Genomic DNA, 15,770 nt, shown 5'->3' with positions numbered 1-15,770 from the left:
TTGCTACACTGATTATTTCTGTGTTGTAAGATGAATGAAGCAGATAAACAAGGATGGAGGCTCCACTCTGTTCTGAGTGTATGCCAGGATATGTCAGCAGAGAGATGGGCTGAAACAGAGAGACTGCTATGATTTGGCTTCTTTGATTTCCCTATGGCTTCTCATTCAATCTGGACTGAATAAGAGCAACTGTCTCAAAAGTCCTTGAATACATATATATATATATATATATATATATATATATATATATATATATGGAGAGAGAGAGAGAGAGAGAGAGAGAGAGAGAGAGAGAGAGAGAGAGAGAGAGAGAGAGAGAGAGAGAGATGAGATGCTGGGTGGCTAGAGATTTTTCAGTAATAGTTACCCTTGGGTTAAACACATTTGACAAAAAGAATAGAAATATTGATTATCAGAAAGAAGTAGATCTTCATTTATGTAAATAAACTGGAGCATTGTCAGATCATTTTTCTTTGAAATAAATAAGTGATCTTACAGTTGAAACTATGGTGTGAAAAATGCTGCTGACATGTCTTACAACCTATGTGAAAATTTTCGTATAATGCACGCATACTATATGGATAACTAGGATATGCATTTTTTCCATCAAGGGCAAGAGCTTATTCATCAATGTGTGTTTCCATATGCATGTTTGTTTCGAGAGGAACATGGGCAAGAGAGTCTTCCTTTATGCTCTAGGAAAGCTTGACACAGCCTTGACAGACAGTGTTTATGTTCTTCCTGTACCTTTTGTGAAGTATTGCGACTCTACTTGTGTCCTGTCACTCAATAGGTTGAGCACGACTGCTAATTTATTGCCAGACTGCAGCATTGTGATTTGCATTCCTAATCAGAGTGCAGATTCCCATTGTAAAAATGCTATCCTGTTGTTCCCTATCCAGAATCCTTTCGTTCTTTTTGTGGCCCCCATTCTCCAATAATCACCCTTAGAATTTTTCCCTTCACAAAATTCCCACTCGGAATTGGCAGCTTTTGTGGGCTAAACTAAAAATAATTTACAAAGACATCGATTCTTTTTCTCTTTACCTGTAAAGGTCCTACACCACTTAATAAAAATACTTATTACGACAAAAGATTTATTCTTATTTCTTTGAAAACCATGTTTTTATTTCTCCTTGATTCTGAAAGACATGAAATAAAGGTTCTATCTTAATAATAAGCTTTAACAGACCAGTCTCGAGATAGACTAATTACATCCCTCCTTGGCACCTTTAAATCAAATTAACTAGACACTTGGTGAGGAAGTAAAAGGAAAGGGCATTTTTGTAATGAATCTGACTGGGTGAGAAAAAAACTACTGCAGCAGAAAGACAGGACGAGAATTCGGGCTTTCCCACTGTGGTGGCAAAGGGGGGAATTATGGGTTGGTGGTCCGCTTCATACTAGGAGGACACCCCTCTGTCTGTTCACAGTTCAGCCTGCTTCCAGTTTAAAGCCGAGATTTCAGCACAAACCTCAATTTCTTTCCCCCATTTTAAATGCAAAGCGAGGCTTGTGAATCACAGTGTCTTGGCTCCTAGAATCCAGACCCCTTTCCACTCCCCCTCCCAAAATTATCCGGCTGTTTGTTTGAGTACCTGCTTACTGTGGCACACACAATGGGCAGCTTTGAGAAGAAAAATTGATAATCTTCACGGAAGAGTAATTTGAATGAAATTACACTTGACAGCCAGTCTCTAAGCAAACAAGAGGCGCGAGGGAGCCTCAGCTAAGCTCCAAGGACTTGCCCAAGCCACTGCTGCTGGAGCTGCCCAGGGAAAAAAGGCACACGCTTTTTTGACATCTAATTGAGCTTTTGACTAATTCCGTGCGCCAGATTCTCCTGAAGAAAGGTAGCCATGGAAGAGAATATGGAAGAAGGACAGACACAGAAAGGTACTGTGCTTTAAAACGGGTTTATTTGTAACTAAGTGATTATTTTGTGCTTTCCTTGTTTGCTTTAGACACTTGCCAGAGAGACTAATGCATCTTTCTCTCTTGGAAGGCATTTCTCCCTTTCTTTTTTCCTCTGCTCTTCAACTGCTGTAATGCCAATTGTGATCCTTACTATTTGAACATCTAAGTACCTAACTAATACCTAAACGCATATTCCAATGTTGATGAGAAGAGTACAGTGTGGCGAACTAGTCTTTAGTCCAGTCTTTGTTAGACTTCATTTATTTCATGTTTTCATGGTTGTCAAGCCAAGCTCCGAGATTCCAGATTTCAGGTACATACAGTTGGTTCACAAGTTGCAGTTAAAAATTTGATGATGTAACCATTATCAATACCTTTGCATAGCTATCTGATAGAACAAAGAGCAACAGCATGTAGTATAATTTGGTTGATATTCATTGAATTTATTTATTTTTCTGGATGCAGTGCTGTTTTAATTAATAAGGAACAAAGGTTCACTGATTTGGGGTTTTATTTAATGACATTAGATTTTTTTTTCTTTCTGTATGGCTGATTATAATCAACCTATACCTATATCATTGTTAAATATCAGATTCATTTTTAAAGCTTTATAGTTATATCTGTCTATATGTGGCAATTTTTAAATTAAAATTGGACAAATGCTGCCCATTTCAAATGATTCAAACAGCTTTAGAATTTTTTTTATACATCAAGTGGGGCTTCAGAGGAAATTGTTTTCACCCCAGTAGAGGCAGTGTTTGCTGTCATGTCTGTGCACTGGCTTATGTAACATTAGAGAAAAACACTCATTTTCTTAAGATTAAAAGACTCATAACACATAATACACATAAAGAAAATAATTTATGAGGAATACTAAAAAGAGATGTTTTCAAGGATGATTTTAAATGCATATAAATTTGTTCTCCTTTTAAACCTGCGTTTTTAATGATGTCACTGGTAGTGTGGAGATTCAGTGTATGCTTTCTCATGTTAAAATGTGCAGGTGTGCTTGTCCTCTTCTCTAAGTATACACACACACACACACCATACACACACATACACACACAGAAACATGCACACACACATACATATATGTACACACAGACAGACAGACACATACTGAAACCCACACACACCTTTGGGTAAACATGCTGTACACAGATCCACCTGTATACAACGACTAAGTATGTAAATGTTTTCTATATGCAATAAAGATAAAAGATAAGCTAATAATCTTCAAAGTTTATGCTCTCGTTGATAATGGCATTTGAAGAGAAACATAAAAATCAGCATGACTATATCACTAAGCTTTTAAATAAAAACACCAACATTATTTATCATTGCACAAATAACTTAGGAGTTTAGTAGAGATTTTAAAGGGTAAATTTCTCTACCAATTCCTGTCTAGACTAGACTAGACATTTCAGGGAACTGCTTTATTTTCTGAATAAATCTCTTATTCTCACATCTTTTGATTGTACAAGTCAAATATTCTTCTTAAGCAAAGAAAACAGTAGTTCAATCATTTTAAGTAGACAAATGACACTCATTACACTAAATAAAATCTTAAATTATGGACCATGGTAACAGGTTGAATGTTTCTCAGCAAGCTTTGATAGAGGCAAGAACAAGAAAAATGATGTAATGATGTTATGATCTCCCTCCCTCCTCGGGCAATACTAAAAATTGTTCATAGAGGGGAGGCAGCAGAACATTGACAGGATGATCTGTCACAGTGTGTGTCTTATCATCAACATATGTACATATAAACCAGCAATAGTAGGGGAAAGCAATGTTAAAATTCAAAAAATCTATATGGTATGCAATAAGTACATGAAGGTTCTATGTAAAATATCTGTGGATCGGCTTGTTTTCTTAATCGAGGAATGGATTTAATTCTCTTCATACCTGAGTATCCTTTTCTCCCCCTCAACTATACCCATGGCACTTTTTAACATGTTGGATGTTGTCAAGTTACCTTTGAACAGAAATAGAGAGGAAACATTGTGAATTTTGTATTGATTGCTTTTAGGGGAATTATATGATAAGCAGATCAAATCATTGGAAATGTTTTAAGGGTTCAGGTAGACAGATTTAATGATTCATCTCCTGGGAAGGAAAGCAGCATTTTATATTCCCTCCCCTCTTTTTTTCTTAAATCACTCAGGATTTTCGATACAGATTCTGATACCAGCATACTCTCTTGATTGAAAGGCATTTCCCAGTCTTCTATTAATTTAATATCTTTTATTGTACTTAATGTTATTGCTTCTGTTTAAACCGAAGACAACCAGATTATATTAAACAGATAAGCATTACACCAAATGAACACTTGAATTCAATTGTGGAGTGTGCTAACAGGTTAAATGCTCTGGGTGAGCCATAGCAGATGCAGCAACCAAGGAAAGTGATGTCATTGTTTGTTATCCTTTTTTCCAGCAGTAACTTTGAAAAATTATTCTCTCTCAGGGGAAGTGACAAAAAATACGTTTTCTTTGCTATAATTCAGACAGATTGAAATTTGCATCACCATCTACCCATACAACCTTTTAAATTCCACGAGAATGTAAAATTTAATCCACTACTTTAACTGAATATATCAGAGAAGGATATTTCGTTGATGGTTAAGGACTTAAAAGGGTCTCCATAAGAAATGTGTTTTTCCTTGTATTCATGTGCCCTTCCCCACATTGTCTGTAAAAGGCAAACAGAAAAGGTGATATGTTTATCCAAATGCATATTCAGATCAGGAGGGTGAATAATTTAAGTCTTGGTGAGTTCAGCAGACATTGTCTTCTGCCAATCCCTGCTTTGGTACAACTCTAAAATGGAAGTCATTTAATCTGTTGCATACTTCTTTTCTTCAGCCTTCACCAACAATATCTCATTGCACTGAAGGGTTTCTAATGTTTCCTTTAAAAAAAAAATCTCACTTTGGTAAAGCATGCTAAGTAAAAGCCAGTTCTTTAAAAATGTCTTCAGCCTGTGGTGGCTGTGTCATGCCATCAAAGGTTTTTGGTTTTAAAGAGAGTTTGAGCAAAGGTTACATAATTTTCTTTTTAATATGGCAAAGAGATTGTGCCTCAGGGAGGGAGATATCAAGGGATTCCCACCATCTCAGAAGAGAATGAGGGAGGTAGGGGGAGGTGAGGGGCTTTGTAGGGTGGGGACCTAGAGGAAGGCAGCATTTGGGATGCAAATAAATAAATAAATATTAAAAAACAAGCAATTAAAAACCATTGAGACACAAGATTTGATGATATTATTACACAAACCAGTCATGTCTAGTGAATAAAACAAATTAGTATATGGATTTAACATATATTTCAGTAGAAGAAAATACTTATTTCAGAGTAAATATGAAAATATTCATTGAACAAATTTTGTATTCCCATTATTGAAGTTTGTTCGTATGCAAAACAATTGATTGGTTTCATCTGGAACAAAAATAGAATACAAACAAAGTAATATCCTCCTTTCTTATGATTATGTTTATAAATTTTATCACTTCTGATCAACTGTAATCTGGTGTAAGTACATATGCTAACTGCTGTAGTATGAGAATGTTGAATAAAAGTTTCACAAACAAACATTATGTAGGTTTTAGTTTTTTGGCTGTGCTGGGAGACCAGAAGGGAAGTCTATGTTATCTCAATCCATCCCACCTACCATATGAGTCTCTCTTTTTACAGTGGATTCATGCTGAATATATCACCCAGCCATTAATCACCATCTTCATTCCAGACTAGGTATGGAATATTGGATATTGGCTGTGACAATTCAGAGTGCTTGTATACAAGTACCCCTTATTTTGCTTAATAATCTCCATGATCTAAAGCAATATGATGCCGGCAATTTAGACATAAATAAATCTCTAAAGGGCATTTTGAAAGTGAAATGGGAGAACTCTTAACTTCTTTTCATGTTCTTAAGATAGATGATATGGTGGGGTCATCTGGATAGGAAATCTGTTCTAATTTTGCTGTCAACTGTCACACTAGCGAAGCCTCAGTTATGGTGAGTGATAAATTCTCAGTCGTTTATTCTATTGCATCTTATGACATAGGCATTGTATCATGCACATTATCACACAGATAGTGGTGACTAGAGTGCACTAAGCTATTCTGAGAGTAACACACAGAGAAACACTGAGTTGACGCTTTCATTGCAATACATCAGTTGCTCTGTTATATTATTAATTTTCTGAGTTTATTGTTAGTTGTTACTTGCTTACTGTTACTTATTTACTCATTGTTTTCCAAATATAAGCTTCACAACTACCCATGACATGAGGTGTCTACTGGGGATCTTAGAATGTGTGTACTGTGAATAAGAGGGACAACTGGGTTTGGGAGATGGTGAGAGCACTTGCAGTTTAAGCAGTTTAAGGACCAGAATTTGAGTTCTTTGCATCACATAATGAGGTATTATGAGGAAGAAGCAGGCAGGTCCAGGACCTCCCCTGGAACACTGAACTTTAAGTTCATGGTAAGTTTATCTAAAAGGAATAAAGTAGAAAGTGGCAAAGCAAGACAGCTGGAAACAGCCCTGCTTTATATGGGCACGAGCATCTCCCATACATTTGCATGCATATGCATCTATGGCACACACACACACCATCTGTACAACACACACAAACACATACACATAATTAAGAGTGGATACTAAAATTATACTTTATTTGTAAGATGCATTTATGTAAGAGACATTTTGACAGTTTCTAGTAGAAAAACATAAGTAGTTTAAAGAGTTCTAATTATTAGTGAATTAGGAGGTACATGTATACAAATAAATTAATGACTCTTACCTTGTAAACAATTTCACTTCAGTCATTCCTGAATTAGGAGGGTTTCACAGGTTTCAAGTCTCATGGAACAATGAGTAAGTGATGCACACAAAAGAAAGCACCCAGTGTATTACTCAGTATGGTTTGTTCCTCGTAGCTAAGGCATCAAAGACAGACCCAAGCAATTACACTATCCCAGGCAAGCTTGGTGAACCAGACAGGGATATGAGTGAGCTGTAACTGACGACTGACAAATGCAGTCACATCACTGAAAATGTGGACTTATATTTATTAAGTAACCTTAATTATGTTCTGCATTTTACATGCAGATACACCAACAAATTTATATATGTGTGAAAGCAGTTTTGGAAAAGGTTTGCTTTTTAATTGAAGGATGGTTTTTCAACATTCTTGATGGTATGATATTTAAAAAGGAAGGCAACTTTAGCTTTACCATACCAGAGAATGTTAGTGAACATAATTAACTAGTGATTTCAGTAACAGACATTAGCCTAAGGAGTTAACACAAATTACTGCATTGGCTCTTTGCAGTAACTGTAATTGGTACTTACACTGAGGAAACTAAAAATCAAATAGGTTAATTAACTAAATCCAACGTACACAGTAGACAGTAATATTAAATTTGGGTTCAATACAATCACATTTGAGACCAGAATCTGAACTTTCAGACCTACTGTGATTTGCACTGAGCATCACTAATTGGCTATCTGCCACATGCCATACATAATGACTGCTCCAATCACATGCATTTATCAGCCATGTTCTGCAATTTATGATGACATTTTGTAGTCTCCCTTCTTGGGTTCTGACCACTTAAAAATATTCTTCACAAGGACAAAAATTGTTTTACATGAACCATCTACCCGCTGTGTAAAAAGCATAATCATTGTCTATTAATGAGTCAATTTAATTCACATCTGCACTTTAAGAAAATGGTAACTCTTGATTCATCTCTTTATTTCTTCACATATTTTCATAACTATTGTCCATATCGTACTTAGCAAATGGTAGTCAATCTTTGTTATTATAAAATTAGCTTTAACTGAAGCAAAAAAAAAACCCCAACATTAATTAAGAGGTTTTTCTGTAAACATCTATGAAGAATATATTTAGTTTAAGTTTCTGAGTGGTACTTAACTAAATGCATATCTAATAGATGCTAAAATTTTAAATTGACACTACTTTTTAGCATCCTTTGATGCTTTGAATGGTTTCCTGACTACAGCTTTTATTTTTACAATGAGAATAGTAAATTCACAAGCATTCCAAGATAACAGTGCTAACAAATATGGATGATCCAAAACTTTTGTGATGATCCCAAATAATTAGAATAGATTATAGAATAGATAAATATGTCTATTACATTAGAATTGTTAGTATGTCAAAATATTTACTAACTGTGAAGTGATAAACCATCAGCAAACAATTTTTTAGTTATAAATAACATGTTGGATTTACCTACCTCATTTTATTTTTCAATGTTAACCACTTTCAGACTGTTGACCACTGAAAAAAGAATGGTTTTGGTTCAGCCAGTGGATCCTCTTCATTTCAACAAATGCTTTCAGGAATCATGTCTTTAGCTAGTTTTTGTCCAGAGGTATTTGGTTGACAACGTTCCCCAAACCCACCATGTTTTATGAAGCATATAAAAGTCTGTTTTGTAATTTGATACCCTTGTATTTACAAGCTTAATGGGTCCAACTTGGAATGTCATTTGTCTAAAAAATTATTTTTATCCTTTTTGTTCTACTAAATGTCACCCTAAGAAATTGGCTATAGGAGAATTTAATGGTCATTAATATTAATTTAATAGTCAGTCCCAGAGCATGTGCATTCTTATAGTTAAGATTCTTGCTTTCATTTAGACATAATACTTTTCTGAAACAATTTTTATCCTCTTGTATTTCATTACTTCGGATAATAATTATGATTCTTATACCTAAGTTACATTTTATTGCTAAACACTAAGATGCTCAGTGACAGGTTTCCAATCTCTTATTAGAAGGGTGAGTGCAGAGGTTTAATAAATCTATAGTTAGTTCAGTAAAATGAATGTCTATGTGAAAGATATTAATATTACTTCATTGACTATTTAAAGTAGGGCTTATGCTGAATTGTTTAAGTAGTTACATGGTAAGTAACTGTGGAAGACTGAGGAAACTAACCCTCACATACCAGAAGATGATAGCTCATAGTGGTTCCTAGCATCAAGAACATAACTAATATGTCAATTTTGGCCTCCCTTATTCTCTATATCCCCTTCTAGCCAGTCACAGCACATATACACCACTCCCAGTTTTGAAAATACCAATGGATTTCTTTATCATTTGTAGAAGCAGAATGCGCAGATCATTAAAAAAAAAAAAAAAAAAAAACACTTCAAACAACATCCATCACAGCAGGTGCACAAGAATCAATTTCTGACACTACAAAATCAAAGCTTTCCCATGTGCCCTCAATCTCAGTTGTGAATTTTGTCTTGTGTAGTATTAATCTGATAAAAGTTCTTTTCTGTTGTGTAAAAAAACAAAAAGACAAATAATAACTGTTTGTATTTCTCTAATTACAAATGGAAATTTTTAACTTTATCTCAGAAGAAATCAATCTTTTAATGGGGACCACTTATGGGTTCATTGAGAAGTTAATTTATATTACAAGCAAGATCAGAAAATAAGAGAGGGTGCCTGTGGCTTTAAATGTTGTGTATTCCTTTAGAAATAAAATATTACAGCATATTAAAGCATTAGACACTGTCATAACCAGATTACTTTCCAAAACACATCTAAGGTATAATGAACTTTCAGAATGTTTACTTTCACAAAGTAGAATGCTGTGGTGTGTTCTGTTCATGGGAAAGTTATGAGACACATAAAGCTTCATGCCTGTGACTGTTTGTTTTAGAATATACACACTTTTTCTTTGTTTAAGAATTGGTTTTCTATTTACTAATAAGATTTATTATTCACCTCTTTGCTCCTGTTATTATAACACATTGTGACTATTATTGAAGTAGTTGAGCATTTTTCCTAGAGGCAGAAAGTTAGAGTTGAAAGATAAATCCCTGTCTGAGTTGTCCAAACAGCTATTTTCTAAATGTTTAACATTTATTTAATACAGAGCAAGCCTTATAATCCATCCTTTTATGTATAAATGTTATTTCCTGTCTGCTTTTTCAAAGTCCAAACTTCTTAAAGGTAAGAATTATATTGTTTTATCAACCTAACTAGCAAAGTATGTTGCTAAATATCCAGTGATAATAGAGGACAGAAAGAGGAGAACATGGAGGAAAAGAAGAGAATGAAGGTAAAGTCAAGCATCCAGCAAAAAGGATGATCTCCTCCCAGAGACTTCAAAGCAGCTCAAAATGTAAAAGAAGGTTGCCTTGACTCCATTTTATACCATTACATTTGAACTAAAATAATCTTTTATTCTTCAACAGGATAATGTTCACCACTTTGATAGCAGCTTTCGGCAGACTGAATAGATATTTTCCTTTTTTTTTAAGATTAAAAATCCCACATATATTTAGCATCCCAAGTCTAGCATTTAAGTAAAACACATTGAACTGCAAGTTCTTCAGAGAGTTACAAAATTTGGAAAGAAATTTAGATGTTATAACATTTTGTATGATATCGTATAAGAAAGAAAAGGATAACAATTTGAATATTTGTTGTCCATGGACATTTGTTATTGTTGTTATTCATTACTGTGTTGATAAAGAAAGAAAATGTATAAATAGCACTTTGAAATTTACGAGGACAACTAAGGAAGATTAAGAGAGTTTCATCCAATGTTTCTAATGAGCCAATTTGTGGGGCAATAAGTTCCAAAAATATTAGCATGACAAGTATTTTAAATATAAATAAAAGGCCATATGAAGTCATGAACATTAAGTTCACAAGAGTGATTCGTCAGTATCATTTATTCTGAATAATTTAATGTCTGTCTTTTTATGCCTCCAATTTTGGTTAATTAATAATTATCTATCTATCTATCTATCTATCTATCTATCTATCTATCTATCATCTATCAATCTATATAATCTTGTGAAAGCACTGCTATATAAGTTGAAAATGAAATCTGGAAAAGTCAAAATAAATTCATAATTTAGATGCTAGTTATATAGTTATATAGAAAAGTAAAGAAAGATAACCTTGGGAAAGTGTTTGTTGAAATGAAATACTAGATAAATGTTTAACCTTCAAACAGGTAGTAATACCTGTCACTGACATTTGTGCCTACCACAAATGAGTAGTAGGTGCTATTAATATGTGTCTATGTATCTCTTCTATAATAATATTTAGTAATATATACTGAATCTATGATTTATTTTATATGATTATATAAAATAATTTTATGGAAAAATACATAAAAGTCTATGTCCTTTTTAATCTTATCAATACAATATTTGACTTGGGTACATTACTTTCTTTCAAATTATACAGTTATGAGAACATCATTACAACTTAGGCATGCTGAGAAACTTTGAGCCAAGTAAGTAATTCTCCAAATATATATTCAGCAGAGGAAGAGGAAAGCTTCTAAAGTATTAAGATATAGAATTTACTTATTCACTTAACTCCTTCTGTTTAAACTCATGACATTGCACACTGTATCCCATCTCTGCCAAAGGCTGTGTCCCACAATTACAGTGGTTCAGAATCAAAAAGTAAATAATACTTAGCAAAAACACTAAATTCTTTTTATACTTTAGTACAGGGTTAGTGATTGTAAGGGTCTATCCAGTAAGGAATGCTGACTGAAACTCCCTAGAGCTACAGAGAAAAGAGTGTTAGGAGAACTGCCGTGATGCTCATGTGCTGTGGAACAACACAGGGCGAGTTGTTTAAAGAGTATGATTCAGAAATAATACTAACTGATAAAAAGGAGCAGTAAAAATATAACAAAGAGGGTACTGTTCTTCTATAATTTCATCACTATATATCAGAGCACTGAACTGTTTCAGCTGTGTCTTATCACTTCCCTATGGCAAGGATTTGCAATGGCCTTGTTTTTGCTTCCACGTGAAATGCAACTTTGGACATGCTAGACAAAGTCTGAATACTCCTTTCTGTTCTGGGAAGAAAATTCACTTTCTATTTAGCCTTTTCTTTTTACTTTTTAAAAATTAGGTATTAGGTGTTTTTTAATTAGGTATTTTCTTCATTTACATTTCCAATGCTATCCCAAAAGTCCCCTATACCCTCCCCCCACTCCCCTACTCACCCACTCCCACTTCTTGGCCCTGGCGTTTCCCTGTACTGTGGCATATAAAGTTTGCACTACCAATGGGCCTCTCTTTCCACCAATGGCCAACTAGGCTGTCTTCTGATACATATGCAGCTAGAGACATGAGCTCTGGGGGTACTGGTTAATTCATATTGTTGTTCCACCTATAGGTTTGCGGACCCTTTCAGCTCCTTGGGCACTTTCTCTAGCTCCTACATTGGGGGCCCTGTGATCCATCCAATAGCTGACTGTGAGCATCCACTTCTGAGTTTGCTAGGCCCCAGCATAGTCTCACAAGAGACAGCTATATCAGGGTACTTTCACTAAATCTTGCTAGTGTATGCAATGGTGTCTGCGTTTGGAAGCTCATTATGGGATGGATCCCCGTATAATTTTGAATTTGTGAGTTTTCCTAAATATGAAAGCCATTGGCAACATTTTACTCTAAAATATTGTTGAGACCAATATGTATTCCCATTTCCCCATTCTATAGAATGCCTTTTATGCCTGTTATTTGAAAAGTAATATTGCTTCCTGCTTTTTTAGCATGTGTTGAGTGAACTAATCATTTCACTCTCGTTTATTAATGTTTATTTTTCAATTAAAATTTTCATATAATATAGTATTTTAATCCTATTCATCCTCACCCAAGTTCTTCCAGATCCACTGCCCCACTCCCCATCACTCTGTGTGTTTTTGAAAACTGAAGTCTAAATTTTGCTGTCCAAATATTCTTGGGTGTCTTATGTTCTACTAGAGTTTGGTTGACAACCAGAGGCCACATCCTTATAAAAAAAAAACAAAACAAACCCCCAGTAGCTATTATTTGCCAACATCTCCTGAAATGTTGTCCCCATCTGCCCTCTCCATGCTGACCTTGTCTTTTCCTAAACTTAAATAGGCCTTGTGCATATCCTGGATAATATTTTTAAATATTCACATTGATAACAGGTGTGGTTGTACTATTCCTTTAAGTGGATCTCTGTGAGATCTAGTCCAGTCTGATCTATATAACAAGTTCCAGGCCAGCCAGGGCTACATAGGAAGACTCTGGGGTAGGAGAGAGAAAGAAGGAGAAAGGAGGGTAAGGAAGGAAAGAGAGATTTTGAAAAAGCACAAGAAACACACATAGATGTAGAGACACACATGCCTAAATACACAGGAATCCTACAAGAACACAAGAGTGGAAGTCATATATGGGATCTTTAATGCTAAAAGAATGTTCTGACTCAACATTATGAAAACCTCAGAAAATGCTCTTGAGTTGATTTTGTGTTGGCCATCTACTGTTGGGTATAGGGTCTACTTTGAAGAGTGTTCGGTTTTTGTTTTGTTTTGTTTTGTTTTGTTTTCTCAGTGAGACTCCCTTGAAGAAAATTAATTATTCATATCCACGTGGCTATGAATTGGAGATAGCTTCTAGGTTAGGTATGGACATGTTTCCATTTCTCCTTTTAGCTCTAGGACCACCCCTCCTGGAATAGATGTGTGCAGCCCTGTGCGTGCTGTCACAGTCCCTGTGAGTTTCTTTGTGCTGGTCCTGTTGTATTTTAGAAGGCCTTGGTGTCCTCCATACCCTCTGGCTGTTACACTTTTCCTTTCTCCTCTTCTTTAGGACTCTGAGCTCTTAGAAGAAGAATTTGAAGGTGACATCCCATTTATGACTGCGTGATCCAAAGTTTCCCATTCTCTGCATATTTCTAGGTGTGGGCCCCAGTATTTGTTTCCTCCTGCTACAGGAGGAAGCATCTCTGATAATGTCTGAATAAGATACTGATCTATGAGTATAGCAGAATGTTGTTAGGAGTCTGTCTGTTTTGTCCTGTTCCAATTTGTTTGTTAACATTTTATATTGTATTATTTTATTGTTAATGTTTAGATTCCTGTTAGTTTTTTAATGGGAGACAGAGCAAATGTAGATCTGCTTCAGATTAGATATGGGGATGAAAAGTTATAATCAGAATATATTGTGTGAAACCAACTATTTTCTTTTTTTAATTTATTTTTTTCACATACAATGCATCCATTAAAAGAAATAACTATTACTTGGAAAAGCACTAAAACATAAAATTCACATTCAGTTATTTCTTAATTTCTTCAAAATCATTGTGAAATCTGAATGATTTATACATTTTAACCTTGATTATATAGTAGATATAGGAGAAAATTTGAATCATTGGGTGACATAGTTAAAGTACTGAAAATACTAATGTATTTATAATTAACTATATTATTACAGATTCTCTGTGCATAGGAACTGTATTATTTGGGGGTATTCATGAGCATTGATATATCATATCTGTGGGTGTTGTGTATTCTTAGTTCTGTTACCATTGTCAATCTTTTAACAAGTTAGTTGATAAACATAATTAACAAAAATGTTGCTGTAATTCAAAAAGACCCCAATGAAGATCATTTCTAAATACAGTACCCTATACTGGTTGATCATCTATATTATGACTGAAAAGCTCACATAGCACTATTATTGACAAAATAAATGAATAATAGATGTAACTATTTTAATCTTCTATATTTTAATAATTTATTTCTGGCATTGATTTATTAATAAAGGTGGTATACAAAAATGTAATAAAATAACTAGAGGCTTATCATGCATTGAAGGGGAATATGATAATGAATCAGCAGATTTTTCTAAACAAGTTAACACCAAGTTGTCTGTGAGAATTAAAAAAATGATATTGAAAATTGTTGAGGAACAAAAGGTTTAAACTGAAAACACACATAAGAACTTTATAGAAATTCTTGAAACTATTGTTTTGGATTTGAAAACTTGCAAAGCAAGTTCCTCTGGGAAAGAAAATACCCATGGGAACTCATTATATTTTCATTATGCTAAAACAAACAAGCAAGCAGCTTACATCAATGGGAGAATTCAGAAACTGTCTTTCCCTCAGCAATACCCCTAGCAAACAAACCTCAATACTTCTTCCAGAATTTACAGTTGTGAATACCTCTGCTAAATTATGACCTACACTCAATAACATAACAGAAGTCAATGATATGGAGTGAGTGGTTTATATTTTGACTGTTGCTATTTACTGGAGCATATAATAAAGAAGCACAGATATTTTACATGGATTTAATGCCTGTTTCTTCTACATCCTTACCGTGTACAGAGCAAGGAAAGCAATGTGCCATTCACAGCTCACTGTTTCAGAGATGCATATTCTCAGAATATTGACCAGTCATTGAATCTTTATACTAATTGCCATCCACTGAAGAGACTCAACGCTGTGAAATATTTATTTACAAGATAGCTTGACAGTATGTTCACAGCAAATTAATAGTCTTTTTCTCCATTTCAACATATGAATTCTCTGGCCATAGGATTTTAGGGCCATTTCAGTTTTGCAGGGCTAGGCATGAGTTTCCTCCTGAGGGTCAGAAAGTAGTTGTCTACCCCCATGACATTCATAAACTTGGTATCCAAGGAAATGCATTGTCAGGCAGGTCACAGTTCATAGACTGTTGGTGACTTTTCTCCACCAGTGCCTGCATAGAAACTTTCAATAATCTGAAAGCTGGGCAGCATGGAGGCAGCTTTATTTCTCCATATTCTCTGACCAAAATGTATGATGTTTTCATCAAAAAAGGCTCCTACTATTTAACTGTGGTGGAAAACGAAGAGCAAAGGTCAATATTCTACATTGCTTTGGGAGGTCTCTGGGGACTTCTTAATTAAAAGATCAAGCAACTGCATTTTTCATTGGACAACCTGTTTTATCATACATATTTGACAATTGCTCAGCCATAATTGTAACACCTGTGTCATACACCCACCAAGTGTCAGGCA

The 15,770-nt window shown here is 34.7% G+C and overlaps 1 protein-coding gene across 2 annotated transcripts in view; it reads left to right on the top strand.

Moving 5' to 3' along the window:
* The window catches only part of Gpm6a (glycoprotein M6A), a 257,772-nt gene that overhangs the window by 157,261 nt on the left and 84,741 nt on the right, over positions 1-15,770 (top strand). Inside the window, exon 1 of one of the 2 annotated variants that reach the window (XM_021169729.3) lies at positions 1,312-1,896. The exons of the other annotated variant lie outside the window; for it this stretch is intronic. Coding sequence (XP_021025388.1) covers positions 1,860-1,896 — 37 coding nt within the window. The 5' untranslated portion in view covers positions 1,312-1,859. Of the gene's footprint in view, positions 1-1,311; positions 1,897-15,770 lie in introns of those variants that run through there. 2 annotated transcript variants of the gene reach the window in all.

Source organism: Mus caroli, unplaced genomic scaffold, assembly GCF_978045245.1.
Source record: "Mus caroli unplaced genomic scaffold, Mus_caroli_1 scaffold_10, whole genome shotgun sequence".
Lineage (NCBI taxonomy): Eukaryota > Metazoa > Chordata > Mammalia > Rodentia > Muridae > Mus > Mus caroli.
The sequence above is the reverse complement of the archived record's forward strand: the minus strand, read 5'-3'. Positions and strand labels throughout refer to the sequence as shown.